The following is a 26,198-nucleotide window of genomic DNA, read 5'->3' on the forward strand; positions in this document are numbered from 1 at the left end:
CCCCCCCCCCCCCCCCCGGCCCCTCACAGCTCTCCTTACTTGCCGTGAGCGGACCCGTCAGTATCGCAAGTGGTCAAGTAATCGTCACCTGGTGACCTGACCGAGGGAAGCGGACATTTTTTTCCACTCCCGTAACTCTGGCATCGCCTGCCCCCGCCCCCCCGCCTGCCCCCCGCAGGAGCCACTGGGTGCCGGGAGGGAGAGGCCGCCTTGCCCGGCCCCGGCGCTGAGCGAGGCAGGGAGGAAGCGATCCCGCCGCAGGGGCCCCGCCAGGTGCTTTCGCGCTGGGGCCGGGGGCAAAGAGCAGCCATTGTTTGAGCAGTTGGCAGGTTCCCAGAAGTTCAACTGTCCTGCCTCGTTCTGAAATGTCAAACATTTCCGTCGCTGGGGGATGGACGAGCCGACCCCTGGGGTTTCAACACCACTCCGAGGCCAAAGAAAGGAGTTCTCTCTGTCACACGTGACAGAACACGAGTCACAATCTTCCCGTGACCTCCGGCCTGAGCCACTTTGCCGAGGCTCTTCCCCACCTCTGTCTCCGAGAAGAAGCAAACTATCGGTGCTTACGCGTGGTGGGGCCTTTTTTTTTTAATGATGGCTTATCTTCGAGGGGTTCTCACTGAAGTATCGGGAGATGAAGTATGTCTGTCTGGGGTTCACTTCAAAAGAACACACCGGGGGCAGGGCACGGGGGAGGGGACAGGTGAGGCCAGGCTGGCCGCGAATCGAGCCTCGTGCATCACAGGGCACCGTACACTCTTTCATCTGCTTCTGTATCTGTTTCAAAGTTGCCACCGTAGACCGTGGGAAGGAGGGAAGGAGGAAGGGAAAAGAGGAGACGGGGGGAAAAGTGAGTAGAAACTCTGTACCCCAGATATGCAGCCCAGGGGAGTCAGGGCCCCTGTCGCTGATAAGCCCCACGCCGTGTCGGGAGCCAGGATACCCCCTGCACGGGCCCCACTGGTGCAGAGAAAGGGGAAGACGTGGAACGGGTCACTGCCACCTGGATCCCAGGGCCCCTCTTCCCCCCTCTCCCCAGCAGCAGCAGGGCCTTCGGGAAGGGAGCTTTCCCTCGTGGATGAGATGGAGACGGGATTTCTCTCCCGCTAAGTTGCAGATGAGCAAGGGGATCCGACAGAAGCCCGAGCGCAGGAATATTCCATGCACGGCACCGCTCAGCCCTGCCCGGCTTTAGAACGAGCCTCGGTGACTCTTCCTAACACATCCTTCAGAGAAGAGAGACTCCATTCAAGAAAGGTCCCAGAGCCGTGGCCTCATTCCAAGAAGGCCAGACTCTTAAAGAGAAAGGATCGCCGGGTGGTTAAGACATGTAAACACCTGCTCTTTGGCCCAAAGAATCCAAAAGGCCACAGCTGGCCTTTGCCGGCCACCGTCACTTGCCATCTTGAAATGACTTGCTCAGTTGACCCTCCGCGCACCCTGGTTTCCTGAACCTTCTTCAAGGTTCTGGACCACTTTTTGAATTTTCTCTTTCTTCGGCTTCCTTGACACATATTCTCAGCTTCTGTCTCTCTCTGTCGACTGTTCCTCCTTTGTCTTTCTTACCGGTTATTCTCGTCCCTTCCAGTCACTCGGTGCATTTATTCATTTATATAGGAAAGGATGTACGGCGCGCCTTCTGTGGGCGAGGCTCTATGTGGCGCTGGGGAGATGGCAGCGACCAGGCGGGCTCGGTCCCTGTCTCGGCCACTCAGGTGCCAGTGGCCTCGTCCCGTGGACCGTGAGCTGTGCATGTACGGGCTGACCCCGGGCGTGTGGCGCCGACCTCCCAGCCGGGCGCCGCTCTCGTCTCTCGCTCCCCTCTCTTGTTCCGTCCACTGTGCTCATCACCACCCTGACGCGAAGGCTCAGGGTCACTTGTGTCGGCCTCTCCTTTGGCCTCCCCCCCAGTCCAGAGCCCCCCTCGACGCCCAGGCCGCCCCCTTGTCCTGGGGGGAGCGTGGGCTCTAGAGCGCGAGCAGCCGCCCCCGGTGCTCCCCGGGCCATCTGCGTCCTCCATTCCTAGGATTGTCCCTGATATTAAGCAGGACGATGTCCCTGCTCAGCCAGGAAGCCGTGGGACTCCTGCCCAGTGGGGCTCTCGGTCAACCTGAAGGTGTTTCTGGAGGCAGAAATGCACAAAAAGGGGACTTGCTCTGGATCTGGCGAGAAGATGGACCGAGGTGACGTTCACACACACACACACACACACACACCCCTTACTACAAGCATCTCAAAAGGTAAGATAACACAATACAGCCTCTCCCCTGAAATGCTAACGCACCGCTGTCTTTACAAGGAAGAGAGCAAATCCCCAGAAGAAGGAAGGGGAGCAAGAGCTGGAACCAGAGCCTAAATGGATGAACCGAGGCCGCCGCGAGGTTATCGGCCTTAGTGATGCAGGGCAGGGATTGGCACGATTCTGTGAAAAACCAGACAGCAAAGAATTTAGGCTTTGCAGACCACGGGCGGCGGGGCACGTCTTCTTCTTGGTCTTTTTTGACAACCCTTAGAAAACAGGAAAACCATCTCTTGGCTGAGGGGTTGTCCAGAAACAGACCACCAGCCAGGTCTGGCTCAACCTTGATGTAGAGACTTGGGTCTGTGTCCGTATGAAATCAGGGAGAGAAATCTTAGGCCCCCGACGGGGTGCGTACTCTCAAAAGATCAGATAGATCATCAGGGAAAGAGGGTATCTTAGGAAAACATCGCCCCTCTCGCAGGGAGGTGACGAGAAAGCTGGCCGGATGTTTATAAGTCCCTTCTGAGCATTTAACACGAGGGGCGTGTTCCGCCTTACATGCGTCGGATTGAAAACACATAGTACTTGGACTGCATCGGACCCTGGAGGTCTGTGGAGAGGATTCAGGGCGCCTGTGAACTTGGGTGGGAAAGCAGATTGCATTCTTACTTCCACGAACCTCCAACTGAGATGTACCCCTGTCTTCCGTTAAGAGCATAGGCAGCAAACCACAGTACTGATAATACTCCTGAGGGCCTTGTCACCAGTGGCAGTCACAGGCATTTCCACATCGAAATAGGGTGTGTTATTATGATCTCAAATAGTTAAAATATATATTCAATAAGCACATTTTGTTATAACTGAGAATTAAAAAAAAATTTTTTTTCTAATGTTTATTTTTGGGAGGGAGAGAGACAGAGCGTGAGCAGGGGAGGGGCAGGGAGAGAGGGAGACACAGAGTCTGAAGCAGGCTCCAGGCTCCGAGCTGTCAGCACAGAGCCCGACGCGGGGCCCGAACTCACACACTTGCGAGATCATGACCTGAGCCAAAGTCGGACGATTAACTGTCCTATAACTGGGAATTTTAAAACACGTTTCTGAATAATTGTTGGGCCAAAGAAGAAGTTACAGAAAAATTTCAAAATACATGGAATTTAGAAACTAAGATCGGTGCAACTTTTTCACGTGGGAAGTTATAGGCTTACAGGGGCCAGAAAGATGGCAAATGAATGAGTTGACTTTTGGTTCAAGAGTTTAGAGAAAGAACAGCAGAGAGAAAGCCAAAGAAAGTCTACAAATACGAAGATTAACAAAAATAGATGCAGAAATTCAGTAAAACAAACATAAATGAGAGATGGTCCACAGGGTCAGGACTTACTCTTCGGGGGCACCTGGGTGGCTCAGTCTGACTCTCAGTTTCAGCTCAGGTCATGGTCTCACGGATCACAGGTTTGAGCTCTGTGTTGGGCTCTGTGCCGACAGCTCAGAGTCTGCTTGGGATTCTTGATCTCTGCCCCTCCCCTGCTCAACACTGTCTCTGTCTTTCTCAAAATAAATTAAGAAGCTTAAAAAAAAAAACCAATTATTGGAAAAGTTGAACAAAAAGAGGCATCTTGAGGCAAGCCTAACCGGGAAAAAGAATGCTCAACTACGTGGTGTAAGAGATGAAAAAAAGCACACAGAGCACAGTGTTCGAATTATGAGAGAATGTCATGAACGGTCTTACACCAGTGCTTTCGAGCACTCAGAAAGAAATAGGCAGTTTCCCAGGAAAATATAACTTAACAAAACCGACCCAAGAAGGGAGGGCAGTATTCCCACGTCGGAAAGCTGTCTGAGCACGTAGGGTGAGTGTCGAGGAAGCGCCGCGTGTCCATTTGTTCACAAATATGTGAGAAGTCTCTGCTCCAGATGCTGGCAGAGCAGCTAGGGGCGTAAGAACGGGGCGGGGGGGGGGGGGGGGGGGGCAGCATCACAGCTCCATAGCTTACGTCACTTCTCCCAGGAGCACTTCCTGTGATGAAGGAAGTGGCCTCTGTTGTCTCTGTCCCACATGGTAGCCGTTGGGCACGGTGGCTCTTAAGCGCTCGACGTACGGTGTGTAGCTGAGAAACTGAGTTCTAACTTTATGTATTTTTTAAATTTTTATTTACTTTTTTACTTGAGAGAGAGAGAGTGCCTGCAAGAGCGGGGTTGGAGGCAGAGGGAGAGAGAGAGACAGAGAGAGGTAGAGAGAGAGAGAATCCCAAGCAGGCTCCGTCTTCAGCACGGAGCCTGAAGTGGGACTTGATCCCATGACCCTGAGATCATAACCTGAGCCGAAATCAAGAGTCAGACGCTCAACCAACTGAGCCACCAGGCTTCCCTATTTAATTAATTTTAAATTTTAATTCCCGATTTTAATTGAAATTTAAATAGCCCCACACGGCCAGCAGGTACCTAGTTAATAACATCCGCAGTGTGTTAGTGGCTTCCTAGAAGAGCACAGGGAGTGGACTCTTGGGACTGACCTTTCTGGAAACAGCTTCGCAGTCTGAGGTGGGCAGGGCTGGTGGCCAAACCACCACGTGATCCTATGCTGTGCCCCGCCACGAGTCTCCGGGCCCCCCCGGAGCCCCAGCCTTGCACCCGGCAGCCCAGAGCCCCCAGGGCGGCTGACCCCCGCCCCCGACACTGAACACACCCTGAAGACTGTGGGGGGGGGTCCCCCGGAAAGGTGGTTAACAGGCTGCGCGATGCCCTTCGGGTCCAGATCGCTCAACGCATCTCTCGTGCTTCTGTTTTCCAGGGATGATCATGGTGATTTTACTGTTGCTCGTGGCCATCGTGGTCGTGGCGGTCTGGCCCACCAACTAGTGGCAGTGAGGGGCCCCCCGGCTGTGACGCTGCCAGTGGTGGAGAGAAGCTCGGCACCCCGTTGCTACACGCAAAAGCTGCTCTCAATAAACTCCCCCGACGCTCTGAAGGTCCGCTGTGCGTTGCTTCGGTAAAGCAGAGCCGGACGGCTCTGGAGGGCTGCGTGGCGCTCCAGGCCCCACGTGACCCTTTCAGAGTCCACCTCGGTCACTGGGGCGCTGGCCCAGGGTCCCACCGGCGGTCGTGCCCCGTGGCTGCCGGTGGTTTGCGGCAGTTAGTGGCCACGAATGTCTGCCTGCCTGGGGACGTCATGTGCCCACGGAGGAAACAGTGAGTCCCTGTGTGTGCAGGCAGGGGGTGGGGGACGGGGGTCCGTGTGTGTACCTGTCACCCCGCCACCCCGCCCAAGTCACTGCGCCTGGGGCTGCTGCCATCACTCAGAAAGCTGGACCCCACTGGGGGAATCACCTTCCGGGCCAAGCACGTCCCTTTCCTCTGGGACCGTGACCTCATTTTCCAAGGCTGAAGCATGATGGTAAGTGGCCGCGCCAGCGTGGGGCGCTGTCAGGCTGGGAGGCATCTGTCGGGGCTCGGAGAAGGACGAGATTCGGGCATCGGGGGCAGTGCCTCTGCGAAGGGTGAGCTCCCGAAGGAGATGGGCCGTGCTGGAAGGGGGGCCGAGGCTCGCGGCCGGTGCGGTGCCCTCGAAGGCTTTTGCCCTGTTGCACGGGGGAGGCGGGTGGTTGCTAACAGATCACCGAAAGGAAGATCAAGAATCTGCAAACCCCTGTCTTCTAGCCTTGTCGTGCGAAACCCCAAATCCGTATAAACAGCATCTCCTTGGAACACCCCCCCCTCCACTTTGGGGCTCCCGGGAGGCGGCATTGAAGGTCTGTTTGACTTTCTCACCTCCTCTTGACTTGCTCAGCACGGAGCCCCGGCAACTGGTGGGGCGTCTTTGAACCCGAGCCATGGCGTCCTGGCTCAGTCACACGGAAAGGCCTTTTCAAGCCAAACACTGAGCCGATGTCTGCATACAGCAGCTTCTGTTCTTTTGACTGAGCGGGCTCCGCGCCCAGCCCCAGCCCTGCTAGCTGGGCCCCCTGGACAAGTGACTGCACTTCTCTGGGCCCGCGGGCAGGGGAGGGGGTAATGAGCTGGCCGGCTAGAATGTGAGGACCTACCATCTGAGCCTTGGGCTGTGCCATGCCAGGGAGGGGGCAGGGTGGTGCCAGGCAGGAAGCCCCCCCCCCACCCTGCCCCCGCTCATTAGTGTCCTCAGGACTGGGCTTCTCACGGGAAACACCCACCGCTCTGAAGCAAAGGACACCTGGCTGGAATGAGCCACTTTGGGGGGATCCGTGGCCCAAGACCCACCCCGGAGTCAAGTGACCAATGCCAAGGTGGCATGTCCCAGCCAGCTTCCCCCTGCAAGGTGTCAGGCCTGCATTCCCACAGTCCCGCACTCTGAATTGGTCGTGTGGACGGTAAGACCCCTCACCCTGAGCATAAAGAGAGGCGAGACAGGGCCTTAGCCCCCACCCCCCTTGAGCGTTTTCTTCATGAAAGCAAACTGTATCAAAATAGCACTATAAGTATTGTTTAACTTAGGTGATTATTAATCGTAAGCATTTAAAGGTTGATACCATATAAAGAAATCCATATACCTGCTTATAGTGGGTACTAGGGTTTTGTTGAAATTTCATTACTATCAGTAACTGTAACTAAACCTTAGTCTTTATTAGCCCCAGGACGATCTGCTCCTTTCAGGGTCCCCTGGGCCCCAGCTGTGCCCTGCACGTGGCCACTGCAGAATTCCCCCGACTGCCCCTCAGCCACCGCGGGACCCGTCCGCCCCACTTCTTCAGCCCCAGCTTACACTGGGAGCTCTCCGCATAGGACCAAAGATCCCCTTTTCTCTATCGGGCTTTCCAGCCCAGCCCGGCCCAAGTTAAATGGTGTGTCCCCCCACCTTATTTTAAAAAGCGAGCCGAGACTCGTCTTTCCTCTGATCACTTCGTACAGTGTCAGACTTCCTCCCAACTTCCTGCAAATAACAAGAAGACTTAACCGCTTCCCGTCAATGGCTCATGGCCCTGAGGCATCTCCAGTTCGATACGCAGGGAGCTCACCCGTCCAACGTGTGTCTCATTGGCTCTGTTGGCCCTTTCGTTCCCCATTTGTCTTGGCGTGGTCCTTATACGTCTCTATTTAGTCTTAAGAGAGCGTGGAAAGAGAGGTCTATTCAACAAAGTCTGAAGCCTCGGCTGTCTCTGTCGCAGCGGGCAGGGCACCGTCTGGAGCGGGGGCAGCTCTACAGATGAGGGGGCCTGGCCTCCCCGAAAGCGGGGCAGAGCCTGGGAGGCTTCCTCGCCCAGGAGGGTCTGGGCTTTTGTCTGGGCCGTATCCACGCTGGGCCCCAAGCCCCGGACAGGGCAGCCCAGCCGCCTCAGGCATCAGCGGCCGTGTCTGAATGGGCCGGTCGGCCACCTCGGGCTTGCTTCCCACACTGACTTTGGCAGGTAGCCGTGCGTCCCCTCCCCAGCTGCAGCTCGAGGCCCTCCAGGGCAGTGAGGCTGCTTCCTTCTGGCCAGGGGCCCGGGGCTCGGCTGTGGTGGGGTCCCGAAGGCGTAACGGCACTCTTTAGGCACAAACACCTTTTTTCATGAAGGACAGAAAAAAGCCATGTCACGAAAGTTCTTGAGAACTGGACCCTCGACCTAGGATGACGCAAGGTGAGCCTCCGACCCCCGCGTGCAGCATAGGCCTCTGGGCCCCGGCGACTCGGCAGGTAGGTCTTCAGTCCACAGATGCCCCACCCCCCGGGGTATGAACTGGCGTCCCCTCCCCCCCGGCCCGTCCAGCCAACTGAGACCTGAACCCTGTACCTGTACCCAGTGTCAGGCATTGCCATTCCAGCAGAGAGCTGCTCCCGAACGGATGGGGACACCGGAGACCCCCCTGGTCTGGCTTTGGCCCCTGGTTCGGAGGACCAGGCACCCATCTCTCAGAGCCGGACCCCTGAGGCAGCTGGGCTGGCCCCCATCCCCGTCACCTCCCCGCGCAGCCAGGAAAAGCCTTTCCCTGCCTTCCAGGCTGCGGACACCCGTCCCTGAAACAGCTGGGCGCAGAAATGACAGCTTCCTGGTGACATCGGCCCGGCCCCATGCGGCGTGGGGACACGGCGTGTTCCTAGTGACCGAACTGTTGATTTAATAAGGAAAGCGCAACTCTCAGAGTTTAAATACAGCCTCTGAGAAGCCCCGTGAGCTCAGCTCCTGGTGGCTGCGTGGCCCCAGCCCTGTGCCCGCACCGCGTGCGGCCTTTAGCGGTGGCCGGAAACCCCCTCCGGGTTTCACCAGCCCCACCTGTGGCCGTTTCCTCGAGGGTCTCTGCTGGGCTTTGAGCAGAAGGAACTGACTGTGTGAAAGGCAGAAATGCCACTTGCGGGTTCTGAATCCGGAGGTGAAGTTCAAAGGTGCGCTCTGCCCTGCTGTTGAATTTGGGGGCAGGTGACCCCTCTTTCTGCCGTCCCCTGGGGCCGCCCTGACCTGGAGGTTTTGGGGGGACTGAAACACACACTGTCCCACCTGGAAGCTCTTTTGCTCCAAGTTGCACTCAGCCAGCAAACCTTAGGATGCTCTCCAAGCAAAGGTGCCCTTTTCTGGTCTTTTCTGGGGTAGTTAGGGCTCAGCGTTGCTGGCAACTTCTAAGGCCAGAAGCCACATTCCATAAGAGCTGCCTGAAGACGCCCCAACTTTCTCCCCCAGCGCCCCCCTTCCCCCGCATGCTCAGGCCGCCAATAAACACTGGGAGACAGCACACAGTGTACAAGAGTTTATTTAATTGATATCTGAACTTAGTTCTATCATGTGGGGCCCACGTTACAAGTTCTATCTGGGTCCGTTACAACTCTAACAAAAACAAAAACCAAAAAAAAAGAAACTTAAAAAAAAAAGAAAATCCACAACTTTTTCCATGTCATTAAATATATTCATATATAATAACCATAATATATTAGTATGCATTGGAAAGGAACACTGACCCAAACAATATGTCATGGTCACAACTAAACATTTACAATTCTGAGCGAACAGAACTCAGAAACGCAGGAGGGGTCTGGGCAGGGGGTGGGGGGACGGGAGTGCCTTCAGGAGCAGAAGGAAGAGATGTGACGTAAGGAGGGGGACCAGCTTGGTTTGGGCTGGGAGCGAGGCCCCACGAGAACACATTTGGACCCCCACGGCCGTGGCCATGACCCCTGGCCCAGCGACTCCATCCACGAGTCTGGTTCATCCACTCGCCAGTCTCTCTCGGGGAGGGGCTGGGGGCTTCCTTTACGTACTGACACCCTGACGTTTCCCAGTCTCCCAGAGGGACCACTTCCTGATCCCTTGACGTCTCCTTGCCCTCAGCCTTATTCCCATCTGGGGCAAACCCGAGGAAGTGCGTACCCATTTCCCCCATGCCACTATGGAGACAGGTCTAGGAGGACACGAAGGGCCTTGGGGCGCCACAGCGGTCCCTCCTTGCATCCTTCCGGGCTGCAGGCACCTGGGGCTGCTCTCAGGGCAGAAGCCGCGCCCTGCAGGCCAGTCCCTCCCTGCCCCCCCCCCCCCCGCCCCATTCTTTAGTGTTACTACCGTGTGTCAGTAAAGCAGGCACTCTGCCCGTCAGGGGCTCCCGACCACCCAGCAGGTGAGGAAGGGGACAGCTGGGCGATCTGTTTTCGTTTTAAGAACTAATCGGGCACGTGTGTCGTCGAACACCTACACAGCACAACTCTGGTTAATACACTCTTCAAAGTCTAGTTCCACGTTAACGTCCCTTCCTAACTGTACAAACCGGAAAGCCTCACTTCCTGCTTCCGGCTCCTCCCGGGGAGGCGGGCGGGGGCCGGGAGGGGGCGCTTTCCCAAGGCTGGGGCCCCCGCTGCCGCAGCTGGTGGCGGGGCTCACGGCTTCTGGCCCCGTCCTCCAGAAGGGGACCGCAGGCTGGGAGGACTGAAGTCCTTAGCGCCTCAGCCCCCACCTGGGTGACTGGGGCGACAGGTCACGGGTGGATGGGACAGCCCCTGTCCTCGGGGTGTCGGGCAGACGGTGAGGCCGGAGGCTGGCTGAATTTAAAGCAAGAGGCGCTGTTGCCTGAGGCTTCCAGGGCAGAGGGGGCCTCAGAGACCGGCAGGGCCAGCCCCCCGTGGACCCGGGGCGACACGGAGACCCAGGAGGGCGCAGCCCTTCTGGGCGGAGGAAGAGGTCAAGCCTTCCAAGGACGGGGCCCAGCAAGCGCGGAGGCGCTCAGCACACCAGGCGGGGCCTCGAGGAGGCCCGGCTGCCCGGAGGGGTCCCTGGGCACCCAGCCTTCCGCCTCGCTCTTCCTTCCCGAGGCAGCTGACCTGCTCCCTGCCCCTCAGGCTTCTCTCCAGGCTCCTCTGGGATCCCTCCGGACCCCCCAGGCGGCCGAAGGTCCTTTCCATGGCGTCTCAGGATGAGCCAAGGCCAGCCTCCTTGGCCCCAGGGCCACTTCTACACCCAGTCCCCTCCGTCCTTGCCACCACCTCTCAAGATGCTACTGTGCCCATGCCGCCCGGCCCCACCCCTCTTCTGTTCCCCGGGCCGCAGGCAGCAGCCAGGACCAGGGTCTCGGCCAGGAGCCCCCCTCAGGGCCTGCGCCGGGAACCGAGTGGGTCGGGCACAGGGTGGCGGGCACCGAGGGGCAGCGTGGCCGGGAGGCCTGGGTCTGGAGCCTCAACCTGGTTCTGCCTCTTCCTCACTGGCCTGGTGGGGTGAGAACCCCTCCCCGTCTCAGGGCTGTCGTGATGGACACGTGACCTCGCGTGGGTAAAGTGCCGGGCACAACGCAGGTGCTCAGCACAAGGCGGCCGCGACACGGGGCTGAAGCAGGGGGAGGGGGAGGAGAGCCAGCCAGCTTCAGACTTGGTAGGACCCTTTTGAGCAGAGAACATGAAAGCGATTTCCTGACCGAGAGGGAGGCCAGGTCTGTAACTCAGTGTGCCCGGGGGGGGGGGGGGGGGGGGAGGACATGGGCCAGAGGCCCCTGGGCAGTGCAGAGCGCTCGGGGCTCCGGGCAGGGCGGCAGGAGGCCCGCGGGCTCAGGGATGGGCCCTGTGTGAGGCCGGCGCAAGGTCCGGGTACTGCCCGGGGCTGGACCAAGGCAGCTGGAGAGGGCGGCCCCGGGCCGGGGGAGGGGGGCTCGGCCGGCATACCTGCTCCAGCAGCCTCTGCCCCCTCCCCGGGCGGAGGGGGACCCAGGAGCGAGGGCAGTAACACACAGTGGTCATGGCTTCCTGGGCGCGCAGGCACCTGCTCATCCCTGCCACCACCGGCCGGGCACCCCGTCAGCGCGGAGCCCGCAGAGCCTGGCTGGCCTCGCGGGCCCCCTCCCCCCAGCCGGGCCCCCCCCCCCCGCCGGTGCAAACCTGCATTCCACGCCGTCCAGGCCCCTCCCAGGAGCTGACTCATTACACAAATAGTGTCACTGCCCCTTCAGCACCCCCCCCCCCGGAAAATGTCATAAAGGGGCCGGCTCCAAGTTTCCAGAAAGGAAACTCTCTGGGAGGTTTTGCCTCCGCAGTGCCGCCTCCAACAGGCAGCTCCAGCGTGAGGCGGGGGCCACCCGGCGGGGGCTTCTCAGGGGTGTCCTTGGGCCCACTGCCCACCGCACGGGCCACGGTCCCAGGCCCGCACCCATCGCGCAGCTGCGCGGTGACGGGCGCCGACTCCGCTCTCTGCTCCTCTGGCTCCGCGGACTGGAACCCCCACCCCACCCCACGACCCCCCTGGAGGACCGACTCAGCAGGTGGCAGCGGAGGCCACGGGCCACCTGGGGCCTGCTGGGGGGACAGGCCGCTCTGGCCGCCCCCAAGTGCCTGCCAGCCCCCTTCGGACGGGGGTGGGGGGGCCAAGTTGTCGCGGCCGGGGGTCCCGTGTGAGGATCCCCAGACAAAGGAGAGGCGGGGGAAGGAGGGGCGTCTCGGTCTTTTGTGTCCGGGGTGGTGGTCGGCCGGGCTGCTCAGCCCCCGGCCCGGCCCCGGGTTCACAGTTCTCACGTTCCCCCTTCTCCGGGGGCGGCCCCCCCTGCGCGGCTCTGCGCCCGCCCCCTCCCCGGCCAGGACAGGCGGCCCCGCCCCCTCGCCGGCCCCGCCCCGCCCCGCCCCGCCCGGGGAGGGCGCCGCAGCTCTGGAAGGAGCCCGTGAGGTAGCTAAGTCTCATCCTCATCTCTCCCGCCCGGGGCGCGCGGCGGGGGCGGGGCTGGAGGGCGGGGCCGCGGGCACAGCCCCGCCCCCGCCGCCGCGGCCCCGCCCCCGCCCCGCCCCGTCCCGGGAAAGCGCGCTCGCGCTCGGCCCCGCCCGCCCGCCCGCCAGCCAGCCCGGCGCGCCGCTGCCTCCGCGCTAGGCCTTCTTGCACTTGCCCTTCTTCTCGCGCTGCTGGAACTTGCGCAGCCGCCGCGCCCACGTGTCCCGCCACTGGATCACCAGGCTGCTCTTGTCCGCCACGATGCCGCTCTGGTCGGGCGAGTCCTCCGCGTTGCCCAGGAGCAGGTACTTCTTGAGGGGCTTGATTTTGGGACACTTGCAGGCGATGTCCCGCGAGCGGATCCACAGGCTCTGGTCACCGCGGCGGATGCGGCTCGTGCCCTGCTTGTACACGGAGATGATGTTCACTGTGAACTTCCACCAGTCCCCTGCTTTGTCCGCCTTCAGGATGTGGATCTGGACCGCTGCAAGGAAGCACAGTCGGGCTAGTTGCCACCTGCCCCCCCCCCACCTGGTTCCTGTGACTCCCGCCCTCCTCAAGCCAAGGATGGGGCGGCCCACCTGATGGCGAAGGAAGACGAGACGCGGTTGGAACGTGCCTGCACTGGGTACCCCACTGGGGAGCGCGTGGGTGATCGTGGAAGCCCACCTGCGATGCCTGGCCCAGGGCCGCTGCTCCAGCAAGCCTCACCCCTGCCCAGCTTGAAGCTGACACGCAGCAATGCCTGTGGGCACAGGCCCCCTCTGGGTCCAGAAGGCCAGAAGCTTACAGGAACCGACCACCCGTCCAGGACAGGTGTCCTCCGTGAGAGCAGCGAGGACCACTCCTCACAGGCCGGGTGGGGACCCCCCAACCTTCCACCCCGGCCTTTCCAAAGGCTCCAGTCACTTAACATCAAGCCTCAGTACCAGAAGCACAACCTCGCCCTTGACCCAATCTCAGAAAACCATAATGGGACCTCAGTGCCAGGTGCAGCGCGCCACGAACCTGTCTTCCAGGCGGCCAAGGCGCCCCTTCCCGAGTCCAGGGTCCTTGCACTGTCCACCTCCCGCCGCTGCCCCGCTGCCTCCCTCCCTTGACCCTCTCCAATTCCCCAGGCTACCCCCCCCAATCCTAATTCTCTGCCAGTATTTCCTCCTCCGGTACACGGGTCCCCACGGGAGCCTGCATCAGAATCCCCTGGAGGGCCTGTCAAACACGTGGCCTCGCCCCAGACTTTCTGATCCGGTGGATCCGGGCTGGGCCCCTCTCTCCCAAAACGCCAGCTGGTGCTGACGCTGCTGCTGCAGGAAATACACACTTGGAACCGTCAGGGCCCTAGTAAATGTTAATAAATGTCATTTCTGCACAATATTAGGTATTGTAAAAGGAGGAGGAAGTGCTTCTTAAAGAAAAAGCGGCGGGGGAGGGGCGGAACTTGGTTCAAACATGGTTGTGAAATTGTGGGTTAACCAAAGTCAAGAGGTTTCCTTACTGCGGGACTTTTCAGAGCCTTCAATCTACACACTGTGTGTGTGTGTGTGTGTGTGTGTGTGTGCGCGCGCGCGCGCGCGTGTGTGTTGCTTCCCAAACGACGGTGCCGGCAGACGTCCCTGGCTAGCGCATCTCAGGTCAGCAGAGCCCCATGGGGTCCACTTGGGGAACTACGAGGGGACGTATAATCACTGTGGGGGACAAAGGGAGGGGTCTCCGTGCACTAACCCGCCACGGAAAGCCTGGTCATCTTCCCCACCCTCCGTGGTCAGAACAGAGGACGTGCCCCCTACTGAGCGCACCGGCCGTGCCCTGCAGTCTTCACCTCTGGACCAGGCTGAAGACTGCCCTGGCGGGCGAGTGGGCTTGAGCCCTTCTGGAAAAGCAGCGGCAAATCTCAGCTGAAGAAACAGGGTCGCGGCAGGCTCGGCAGCTCTGGACATGTGGCAGTACCGATCAGTCACCCCCTGGCCACCTACAGCTGGCCGGGCCAGCCTCTCTCAAGGTCTCTGGGACCCACTCTGCCACCTTCACCCCCGGAGGCCCCGCGCTCCCCTTCCGTCCTCACGCTCAGCCCAGGACGATGCGGGGTTCGGGGAGGGCCGGGCCCAGGGGAGCAGCGAACACCATCCCACCCATCCTTCTGGGGCGAGGGAAGTGGCAGATTTTCCCCGATTTTCATTTCAGCGGCTCTTGGGCATCCTGAACTTTGCACTCCAGCGTGAGGGCTCCAAAGAATGGCTGCCATGGCAACCGTTTCCATGTTTTCGTCACCAAGGGACTCCACACTCAGTGTGAACTCGAGGTGGGGTGGGGAGCCCTCCAGCCCGCAGGAGCGGCCGGGCCGTGTGTTTGTGCAGATGGGGGTCACCGTGGCAACTGAGTGCCCCTCGGCTGAGCGACGGGGGAGCCAGCGTCCCTGGGAACCCCGGTTTCCTCTCCGTGGGACTGAGATGAATACACAATGAGCCTCCCTCAGGATGCCGCTGTTTCCCTGTGTGTGATCGCAGACCCCGGCCCGGCCACGCCGGCCCCCACCCCCGCCCGCGGGGGGACCCCGGAGGACGCAGCTGTGATCCCAGGCACTGAGCATCTGTAGGTGTTACAGGCTAGACTGCGTCCCCCAGATTCACATGATGCAGTGCTAACCGCCCCCTGCCCCCCATGTGTTCAGAGGCCAGCCCTTAACAGAGATAATTAAGACAAAATAATTGGGGGGCCCTAATCAGTATGGTGTCCTCGTGAGGAGAGGAGATCAGAGGAGAGTCCCCATGAAGACACAGCAAGGACGGCCACCAGGCAGCCAAGGGGAGAGGCCAAGCGAGCCGCCTCCCTGGATCTCGGGCTCCCGGCCCCCAGAACCATGAGGTGACACACTTCCGTTGCCAGAGCCCAGGCTGTGGTGCTCGGTCCCCGTGGCCCCAGGGAGCTGTCCCCGCTGCGCTGAGGAGGCCGGAGAGAGCGGGCCAGACAAGGTGGGGCCTCGGGCTGGCCCTCCAGGCCCCCAGGGGCCCTTCCCGCTCCCCGGGGCTCCCCTGCCCCACCTTCCCTGGTCTGGGCCCTCCCTCCCCTCAAGGAATTCCCTGGAACAACGGGCAAGGCATCCAAAGCAGCCCCCTCAGCACCCGTTCTGGTCGGAGGCAGGGAGCAGGGGGGGATCCGCTTAGCGCCGAGGACGCAGCCAGAGCGGGACCCAGCTCTGGACACCTCGCCGTCCCCGAGAATCTGGGGGCCAGAGCGGTGGGCGGGGACCCCTCCTCCCCCAGTAGCTCCCCGGCCCCACAGCGGCCGGCACGGGGCGGGGGCGGGGGCGCGGGCGGCGGACGCTTGTGATTCTGCTGGAAAACAGCCACCGCTCCGCCGCCCTTGGCGACGCCTCCGCACATTACACAGCCCACCAAGTATGAGCCGCACACGCAGCGCACGGGCCAAGTCCCTGCAGCGCACATACAGCCGAAAATATTCAAAATACACACTGGAACGGTGACCTCAGGCCGAGGCGCTCCGCACGCCCGGGAGCGCACCGGGCACCGCGCAGTGCCAGGCCCGCTGGCCCCACTGGCTGGGAGCCCGGAACGACTGGGGTCTCCCAGCAGCCCCCCCACCACCACCAAGGCACTGCCCGGCGGACACGCTGGGCACGGCCCCGCCCCTCCAAGGACCCCGTTCCCCGAGGCTGTGCCTCTTCCACCCACAGGACACGCAGCCCCGGCCAGTTAGCCTCAGCCCTCCGGATGCCTAAACCCCCGCCGTCTGTGCACCTGACCTCAACGAGGGCAGGATGCGGGGGATCGGGGGAGGGTCCCCCAGCCTGCATGCAGGAATGGGAGAGACGGGGTGCGGAAAGGCAGACCGTGAGATCAGCCTGGGATGCTAAGAGGCGCGCTGGGACCGGCCTTCAGGAAGAGGGTCCCGGCCGCAAAGCCACAGCGGTCCTTCTCGGAGGCAGATGCTGGCTGCGAGGGGGAGCCTGGCCCAGGCTGCCGGTGCCTCGGCCCCCTCCGACCCCCGGCCTCAGTGGCAACACTGCTCCTGAGCCGGAGCCCTGCTCTGCACAGACAAAAGCAGGCATGGGGTGTGGGAACCGGAGCCCGCGAGGCGGGAGGGGTGAGGTCGGCTCTGGAAGGTGCGGCCGAGCTGGGGCACCCGCGGGCTGCAGAGTGGGACGGATGCCCACGGAAAAGCGAGCAGAGAGCTCACAGGCTCCCGGAGCAAGGAGCTGGCCCCCCGACGCCCCAGTCCTACAGGCCGGGCCACACTTTGTCTCCTGGCCTTGGCGTCCCCGAGGTGCCGCCCGTCTGCAGCCGCAGGGCTCCTTAGCAAGGCTGCGCGCGAGGCGGACAGCGGCCACCCCCACCAGCCATGCCGGGGCTCACAGGAAGGACTTAGCGGCCACGGGGGCAGGCCTGGGATGACCGACTTCTTTAGGTTAAGCCCGCTGCTGGGCGGGCGGGGGCACGCACCTCTCCGTCCCGTGACTTCAAGGGGGCCAGAGCGGGATGAGGGCCAGGCCGGGCTCCTGGGCCGGAGTCAGCAACAACGGCCTGGGCCAGGGTGGGGCTGGTCTGGCCAAGGGGCGGGGGGGAGGGGGGCAGCCCGGGGGATCCTCTGGGCTGCTGGGTGGGGCGTCCCAGGCCCCAGTGCAGGGCGTCCCGTGCCCGGCTACAGGCGCAGGCCTCAGCCATCCTTCCCAGAGCTCCCTGACCCTACAGGGTCCTAAGGCCAACAGATTCCCAGGCCAGCAGAAGCAGGTCCTGTGCTTGGGTCCCCCCGAAGGGGTCTCGCTGCCCCACAGCAGGCAGCCTGTTCATCATCCCGGACCTCCCTCCCCAGCGCCGGGCGTGGCCCAGGAGACTCGCGGCCTGTCAGCTCTGGGCCCTCAGAGGACCCAGCACAGCAGGAAGTAGCTCCAAACTGCTTGTGTCCTTGCTTGCAGGTTGGGGGACGTCACTCATCTGTGGGAGGGGTGGGAGAGGCTCTGGGGGAGAGACTCTGGGGAAGAGGCTCTGGGGGAGGGGCTCTGGGGGGAGAGGGACTCTGGGGGAGGGGCTCCAGGGGAGGGGCTCCGGGGGAGGGGCTCCGGGGGAGGGGCTCGGGGGAGAGGGCTGTCAGCCATCCTCCTCTACCCACAAGCCTTGAGCCCTGAGACACCTCTGCGGGGAGGCTTCCTGCCGCCTGGAGGTCTCCTGGATTTATGGGCTGCTCGGGGAAGGCCCCCAAGGGCTCCCCAGCAGCTGCCCCTCCCAGGGAGGCCTGGGTGGCCAGCCCCGGGCCTCCCCCCGCCCAGCCATACCTTCCTGTTGGGCCGGTCCGGCCAGGGAAGGCTTGTCACCCATCTGTCTCCGAGACAGCGGCCAGGACGGATGGGGGAGGACACTAACCCCACAGAAACCATTAAAACCGTGCAGCCCCGTAAATCTCCTGGTACAGAGTGTGTCACGGGCTGCAGCTGCTTTTATAAAACGCAGCTCTGACCACATGTTTCCCAGGCCCCCGTGAAGGTAAGACGCCGCCAAGCACAGCCAAGTCTTGTTCTCAGAGATGCTGGCTGCCGGCTGGGGCCGGAGCAAGTGTGCGGGGTCGGGGGCGCGGGGCGTATGGGCCAGGCCGACGCGCCCAAGATGAGGTGTCGTGGCCTCTTCCATTAAATGAGGCGGGGAGCTGGAGGCTGGCTGTGGCCAGGGCAGGCCACCAGCCACAGCCACCCACAGGGGTCCTCGGGATACCCGGGGCTGCCCTCTCCTGCCGCACAAGTCCATCGATGTGAAGGCTGCCTCAGTTTCCCCTGCCAGGCCTGGTGCTGAGGCTCCATTCCTGGGCAGGGAGAGGGGTCAGCTGCCTGGGACCATCTGACTGCATGGGGATCCCCGGAGGAGGAGGGAATCAGAGAGCCAAACTCTGGGAGCCCCGTTCCCTGGGAAGTGGTCCCGGTCAGGCCCGGCCACCTGCACCCCCCCCCCCCCCCCCCCCCGCAAGTGAGAGAAGGGACAGGGGACTGGCACACCCTGCCTGGCGAGAGGCTTGAGCCCTGCCGGCCCGGTGGGGGCCCCTCTTCCAGGCAGGAGGAACCAAATAGCCTGGCTTGTCCCCCCAGTCCCCCCCCGAGAGGCATGGCCAGAGCTCCAGAGTCATCCCAAATTCGGCCTCACACGGCCCAGCGCCCCCTGCCCGCTGGGGAACACGCCCCTGGATGGCCAGGCAGTGAGCGCCGCCGCCCGGTGCGTCCCTGGGGTCCTGGCCTCCCAATCAGGGGAAGGCAGAGGGCCAACCTCCCCTAATATGGCCTCCGTCTAGGCCCCTCCTCACCCCCCTGGCCCCTCCTGGACCCGCTGCCTCCAGGATTCACAGAAAGCTTGATGCACAGGGTGCTTCTGGCTGCAAACTCTAGACAGAGGCTCTACAGGAGGGGTGTGGCCGGTCGGAGGCCCCCAAACACCGCCCTGGTCCCCATTAAGGCCACTGCCTCCAGCAAGCCCCTCTGGAGCTTGAGCTCAAAGGGCAGCCCTGCCCCAGCCCTGCCCCTGGAGTGGGGGCGTCCGGCAGCCACTGGCCCCGTGATGCGCCTGCACGCCGGGCACCTCGGCAAAGCACGCCGGGCTCCGGCTCCTAGGTCACCCCGCGCCCGAAGGACAGACCCGCTTCTCTAAGAAAACCCAAAGACGGGGCCTCGGGCCCTGAAACAGCAAGCAGGCGGGATCCGGCACAACACGGGGGGCCTGGGGCGCTCCCGCGGCAGCCACGTTCACCGCGGGGAGTCACGCGGGCGCGCTCAGCGCCTGGAGGGGTGCTCCGGGTCCCGTCCCCGGTCCCGCAGCCTGTCCCGATCTCCCATCCCCGCCGGGCCGCACACAGGCAGGTGCTGGAAGATGACAGGCCGGCCTCAGGCAGGGAGCTCCGGGACAGCGGCCCACGTGCTGGGAACCTCAATGTCAAAGGCACGAAGCCCAGCGGATGCGCAGTGGCAGGGCCACCAGAGCCACCCCACGGCGGGGAAACGCCCGTGAGAGCCGTGCACTGGTGCGGGGACGTGACCCTGGAGACGCGCCGCCCCCCCCCCCCCCCCCCCCCCCCCCCCGCCGGGAGCGGAGGACAAGTCTACCCTTCGCAGTGTCCCCATTCCCAACTGGGCCCCAGCAGCCCCGGCACCTTGGACAGATCCCCGCTCGGGCCCCTCCCAAGTCTCCGCATCCCCATCTGTGAAATGGGAGGAGAGAGGAGACACCTGACGGTAGCCAGCCTCCCCCCCCCACCCCTCCTTCCTACAAAACGATACTCAGAGGAGAGGAAACTGTGAGAAAAGAAAATGGGAGGGAGCCCCGGGGAGGGCGAGATGGGGCCGAGCAGCCCAGCCCACCCGGAGGCCCCAGGCGGCTGCAGGGGGAGGGAGGGGAGCAGTGGGGGCCCCAGAGCCGGGGACCCCGGGGGGACAGAGAGGCGCCCTGCTGAGAAGGGCAGTGCAGCCCCTGCGGGATTAGGGGCTCCTCCGCCAAGCTGTCACTGGGGCCCGTGGGCCCTGCCTGCCCAGCCTGGTGGGTCACCCGCATTCCTCGACCTCAGCCTGACTCACGCGGACCCCGCTCCGCATCTGGCCTCCATATGGGGCTGGCGCTCTGGGGGTGGGGAGGAGGGGAGGTCACATCTGGCTGGGGAAATCAGAGGATCCCCAGGGGACCAGTGACCCGCAGGGAAGGGTCAGGGAGCCTCTGAAACACCATGCCACGTGCTGCTGGCATCTGTGTCCTGCTCCCTGGAACGGCAGGTGACACTTTGGGGGCCGGGGGTGGCGTCTCCCAGCCGCCGCCGGGCTCCCCAGGCAGCTCCTCCTTTGGGGAAGAGCCCCCCGGGGTGCTCCTCTGACATGTGCACCCACACCGAGCCCCGAGATCACAGCCCGTTATAGACACGGGAACCCCGTTTCTAGGACAGGCCAGTAACCTGTCCAGCCCTCCGAGGTTCAAGGGGTTGACCCTGATCCTGGGAAAAGCTACTGAACTCAAGGTCAAGGAAAGGAAGGGGAAGGAGTGTTAAGAGGCGGAGACGCCGTCATTTGCTGCGAGGCCCCGTGTCCCTGGGGCTGGTCACACACACGGGAGCCCGAGTCAGGAGACTCGCCCCCGACCCCGTCTGATTTCCAGCCTGAGCAGCTAGACCAGAGCCAGGCTCGCCCACACCCGGCGTCCCACCCCCCAACATCACCCCCACACACCTCCATGGCCAGCTTGGGCTTCCCCCTCCAGCATGGATCTGCCCGTGACCTCCCTCCCCGCCATGGCCATGCCCACCAGCAGCCCCCCCGTCCACCCCACCGCGACCGTCACTCTGGCTCCGTCATCTCCAACGGCCACCCCCACACCACAGTGACCGCTCCCGCTGGCTTCCCCAGCGGGATGTGTCTGGCTTTACCAGGAGCGGAGAGTCAAGCGTCCTGTGGCCAGTTCTAGAGCCCTCTAAGGGACTGCTGTGCCCTCTGGGTGCTGCCCGAGGCTCAGCGCCCTGGCTGCAGGGAGGAGAAGCCTCTCGGGCTTTGGAGTCCCTGGACTTGAGCATCCGAGCCTCAGCTTATCCCGGGCAGGAATAAAACCCCGTCACAGGTGTTCCGTGAGGCCAGGAAAGGTGAGGCTCAACGAGGTGTCCATCCGGGACCTGGAGAGGCGGCCTCCATGCGCCCCGGGGGTCCCAGAGCACACCGGGTGTGCTGATGCGAGTCAGAGGTCCACTGAGGTCCCAGACCCTCTTCGGGCACGGCGCCCCCGAGAAAGCAGGAGGGCAGCAGGCGCGCGCTCGCGCCCCAAGAGCCTGGGCCCTCCCCACGGATGCCAACGGGGTCCCCTTTTGAGCTGCGCCTCAGAACTAATCCTCGCGGGCTCTCAGGAGGAGTACTGGACCCGAATCATCTTGTGAGAAGCGTTTTGATTTTTCCGTCTGGCGGTGCCAAAATGTCTTTCAACAAAAGGGGTGACTAATAAACATTTCTGGGAACGAATAATTTTTCCAAGAACTGGGAAAAGCAAGATGATCTCACCTTTCAGAATGTGAGCTGTCTGTCCACCACCCCCCACCCCTGCCCCGAGCCTCTTTCCACTTCTGCGCCCAACGCCTTTCTCCCTCTGCCTGGGAGCCTTGCTTTGCCCCGTGAGCACCGGCTACTGGGGCTCCCTCCTCCAGGAAGCCCTCTCGGAGTACGGGCCGTGCCCCGCGGATGCCGACCTCAGGCTGGACGCTGCCTGCACGGCCACCTTCCACGCTCTCATCTATGTGACCGTCTCCCCTCCTCCAGGGCTGAGCCTCCATCTCCTCCCTATCTGTGGACTCAGTGCCCAGGACACGACGGGGCACACAGCAGGCGCTCAGTGGGTGTGCAAAGGGGTTGGCTGAGGGTTGGGGGCAGGACTTCCCGGGCTGCGGTGAACGCGTGGACACACGCACGCACTCACACACTGGTCACACATGCACACACATGCACACACAAAGCACACCCACATGCTGTCACACATTTACACTCGCATGTGCACACTCGTACATGCCACTCACAAGCATGTGTGCACACCACCGTGCGTGCTCACATGAGCGTATCTACACACGCTATCACATACACTCACATAGACACACATGTGCACATACTGGAATACACACCCAGTGCTCATATAGGTCATACTTGCACACCCACACAGTCACACTTGTGCACACACAAGCACATTCACAGAGGCCCACTCACATGTGCCCACCCACCTGCACAGGCACACATGCACACATAGGAACACACACACACATGCTCACACACTGTCAAGCACGCCTACACTTGCACACCCACACAGTCACACTTGTGCACACACAAGCACATTCACAGAGGCCCACTCACATGTGCCCACCCACCTGCACAGGCACACATGCACACATAGGAACACACACACACATGCTCACACACTGTCAAGCACGCCTACACTTGCACACCCACACAGTCACACTCGTGTGCACTCACAGGAGCCCACTCATACACACATGCCCACACACCTGCACGAGTATACATGCACACTCACAGCCACACAAGCACTGCTGACGCACATGCACAATCACACATGTGCACACACGTGCACCCACATACACACCCTCACACAAGCACACTCGCACATGTCATCACACACGTACTCACGTGTACAGTGGCATGCTTTCACATACACTCGTGTGCTCACATACCTGCACCACACATGCACACTGACGTGTGCTCACACAAGCACACACACATTCACACACTATCACATAAGCACAGCCACAGATGTTATCACACACACACATACACTCACAGAAACACACGCACATGCTCACATATTGTCACATGAGCACACCTATATTTGCACACCCACACACTGTCACACACTCGTGCACACTCACAGGAGCCCACTCGTGCACATGCCCACATAATGTCACATACTGAGTACACTGGCACACACACATGCTGTCACACACTCTCATGCCCACACACTCATGCACACGCACACATGCACACACGAGCATACAGTCACAAGCACATCTGCACATGGGCACCCTCACGTGCACATGAACATGCTGTCACACGTACACTCACACATGGTGTCACACGAACACACATGCACTGGCACACTCACACATGCTATCAATGTCACACAAGTACTCACACGTGCTTTCACAATCATAGTGCACACTCACGCAGTCACACGTGCATACACGCGGTGTCACACGAGCACACTCACACAAAGGCCCGCCCCCGCCAGGCGTGGGAGCCCGAGGACCCGGCAGAGATGCTTTGACACCGGACGATACCGGAAACTGTCTTCTGCGAACCGCGTCCCTCACTGAGCCGCTCGCTGAGCCGCTCGCGTTCTCAAGCGTCTGCAGGGTGAGCCGGACCCCCCAGAGGGCGACAGAGGGCTGGGGCGGCCCCAGGAGAGCTCGGCGGGGGTGACCGCGTCACCGCGCACCCCTGCCCCAAGGACACGGTGCCTGGCGCGGTGTCGTGATCTGGTCTCTCCTCGAAGGGCGTCACATCCCCTTGGTGACACGGGCACTGGACACACTTGGAGCCTGAAGCCCAGGCCGCCGAGACGCCTGTCAAAGCCCCACAGCGAGTCAGGGCCCCGGGCCCCGGGCCGGTGGCCCCTTCCCTGCAGACGGTGCCCCCTTCCCTGCTGTGGGCTCTGTCCGGATGCGACCTTCTTGCCTTGCGTGGCGCCCACCCCAGCCCTACCCACGCGGGGTCCCCTAGTGTCAGGAACGTGCCCAAGGCGACTCGGGGCAGGACAGCACACTCCGGACCGGCCCCTGGTCATTTCTCACGGCCCTGCCCCCCAGCCTTCCGCCCGCCGCCCGGGTCAGCGGGGCCCCGGATCCATGACCTCTGGCACGAAGAAGGGGGTCTGCGGCCTGCTGGTCCCCCGGCGGGGGCGGCCAGCCCAAGGTACTAATTAGCAGCTTCTGGAACACCCCGTGCACTGGCCGGAGGCGAAGGAAACTTTTCTAATTGGCTCCCTGCCGGGTGTCAGAGAGCAGAGAAGACGACCGCGCCTTCCCCGTCCTCCTGGAGCTGGGCCGCTGTGCCGCCCGTCCCGGCCGGGTCCCTCCTGCCCCTCGTGCCCGTGGGCTGGCCCGGGTCCGCCCCAGGTAGGGCAGGGCGCCCCCACTCGCACCTTATCCGGGGGTCCCCGGCCCCCGCAGAATACGGGGAAGATTCTCCACAAAGTCTTTTTTTTCTTTTTTAATGTTTTTTATTTATTTCTGAGAGAGACGGCGTGAGCAGGGGAGGGGCAGAGAGAGAGGGAGACACAGAATCCGAAGGAAGCTCCAGGCTCCGAGCTGTCAGCACAGAGCCCGACGCGGGGCTCGAACCCACGAACCGTGAGATCATGACCTGAGCCGAAGTCGGACGCTTAACCGACTGAGCCACCCAGACGCCCCGATTCTCTACAAAGTTTTACAATCCAATCACGAGGCCGACCTACCCCTCCTGGCTCTCTGGGCCTGAGGACACAGCCCGTGCTTGTCCCCAAGCCTGGGAACACGACGGAGGCCCTGGGCCTTCCGGCCTCAGCCCTCATCCCTCAGATGACCGCTGGGACGCCAGCAGAGGGAGGATGGGTCTGAGGGGGGGACGCGGCCCAACCTGGGGCCCCTCCTTGCGGCTCAGGGCCCAGCTCCTTTACCTTCAATCCATCTCAAAGTCTGTTATTTTCCGGCGGAAGGCAGAAGTTTCTACAGATATGGTAGAGGAGCTTTGGGGAAGGTACTGTGGGCCCCAGAAGGGTCTGGAAGGGGGATCGCCACGGCCTGATCACTTCTGAGCCAGCCGGCCTGGGGGGAGCGCGACCGGGTCACTGGGATTGTGCTCTGGGCGCCAGCGTGGGGTGTGCGTGTGTGGACACATGTTCACACGGAGGAAAATGAGCAAGGTTTACAAGTTTTCAAAATTCCTTTGGGTTCCCTTGGGCCTCCTTGTTCATTTCATTATGCTAAACCGACCACTGTCCTTATCAAAGAAAAAAACCACAAACTTGCTTTTGATTCAAATGGCTGACCTGGGTAAGACCCAGGATGGGGCGCCTGGGTGGCTCAGTCGGTTAAGTGTCCGACTCTTGATCTCGGCTCAGGTCATGATCTCACGGTTTATGAGTTCAAGCCCTGCATCGGGCTCTCAGCACAGAGCCCACTTGGGATTCTCTCTCCCTCTCTCTCTCTCTCCCTCTCTCTGACCCTGCCCCACTCTCTCTCTCTCAAAATAAATAAATACACATTAAAAAAAAGGAGTATGAGTTTTAAACCCAAGGAGCTCCCACCCCCTTTCCTGAAGAACCTCACTTTGAGCAACGGAGGTAAACTCAAGTTGGAAGCTTGTAGAATGGATGAGTGCATCAAAGACCAGACGGGTAAAGTGACTAGCTGAGGCCACACAGCACTATCCCCACTTCTGCAGGGCAGAGTGAAGACCAGAGGCTAGCCCGGGAATCCCAGCCGCAGGGGGAGCCCCCCCCCCGGACCCCAGATTCTCCTCCCTGCAAAGGAGAGAACCCAGCCCTTGCACTCCGCAGCCCCTCATGCCCCATGACCCCTCACGCCCCTCACCTCCGAGGACCAAAGCGGAAGAGGTGACAAGCTCCTTGGGCGAGGGATCCTGCCAGCCGGGCCCCTGGCCGGTCACAGGGACTCAGCGACCAGCCACACAGCCAGGGCCACCTGTGCCCGAGCCCCACTCCCCGCTGGTCACGTGGCCCAGCCGTCCCCAGCAGACAAGGGGACTCGCACTCACCATAGTCCTTCCTGCAGTACTTTTTCATGTTAATCTTCAGCTTCCCTTTCGAGGCCTTGCAGTAGGAATCACAGTCTGCAGGGGAGGGAACAGACAAAACCTAATTAGGCGGCCTTGAATAGGCTGCGGGCCGAGTCGGGGGCTGGCCGCCCCACATACCCAGGGGCCTGCGATGCCCTCGGGCCGGGCCGAGCCGGGCGGCCATTCAGGGCAGGCCTGGCCTTCTAAAGAGGCGCCTGGACAAAGGGCCCCCGGACAGCCCCCCCCTCCCCCCCACCCCGGGCCTGACGAATCCCTCCTCTGCTGCCTGCAGCCCCCCTCAGCCTCCGTGAGGGACGCGGGGGGCTCTGTATTGTGCCACCCAGGGCTTCTGAGAGCCACACAGATTCCCCCCACCCCGTTCTTAAGACACAACTGGAGCCTGATTAAAGCCGATAGAGGCCTCATTGTCACCCGTGCCCTGGGCCTGTGTCAGGCGCTGGCTTTCATGGCGCGGAGCCTCTGGCTGGGGTCACGCCCCAACAAAAGAGGTCACGGAGGAAATTAGCAGCCCATGAAGCATTAGAAAGCCCCTTTG

At 61.9% G+C, this 26,198-nt stretch overlaps 2 protein-coding genes across 9 annotated transcripts in view; one reads left to right on the top strand and one right to left on the bottom strand.

Annotated features, from left to right (window-relative positions):
* STX8 (syntaxin 8) overlaps positions 1-9,044 on the top strand; it is a 246,294-nt gene extending 237,250 nt beyond the window's left edge. For 3 of the 7 annotated variants that reach the window (XR_005528320.1, XR_005528321.1, XR_005528322.1), the window contains 3 exons: positions 5,031-6,585; positions 7,770-7,889; positions 7,997-9,044. Coding sequence is in view for 2 of the 7 variants with exons in the window: in XM_039231574.1 (XP_039087505.1) it covers positions 5,031-5,232 (202 nt within the window). In the remaining 5 variants the exon portion in view is untranslated. Of the gene's footprint in view, positions 1-5,030; positions 6,587-7,769; positions 7,890-7,996 lie in introns of those variants that run through there. The other 4 variants (XR_005528319.1, XR_005528318.1, XM_039231574.1 and 1 more) reach the window with 4 other exon arrangements.
* A 3,406-nt stretch (positions 9,045-12,450) lies between these two features.
* The window catches only part of NTN1 (netrin 1), a 186,114-nt gene continuing 172,366 nt past the window's right edge, over positions 12,451-26,198 (bottom strand). For both annotated transcript variants that reach the window (XM_039231558.1, XM_039231556.1), the window contains exons 6-7: positions 25,622-25,696; positions 12,451-12,838 (exon numbers count right to left, since the gene is read on the bottom strand). In XM_039231558.1, the coding sequence (XP_039087489.1) occupies positions 12,510-12,838; positions 25,622-25,696 (404 nt within the window). In that variant the 3' untranslated portion in view covers positions 12,451-12,509. The remainder of the gene's footprint in view (positions 12,839-25,621; positions 25,697-26,198) is intronic.

The sequence above is a fragment of the Hyaena hyaena genome, unplaced genomic scaffold, assembly GCF_003009895.1.
Source record: "Hyaena hyaena isolate Hyena2069 unplaced genomic scaffold, ASM300989v1 scaffold_58, whole genome shotgun sequence".
NCBI classification, from domain to species: Eukaryota; Metazoa; Chordata; class Mammalia; order Carnivora; family Hyaenidae; genus Hyaena; species Hyaena hyaena.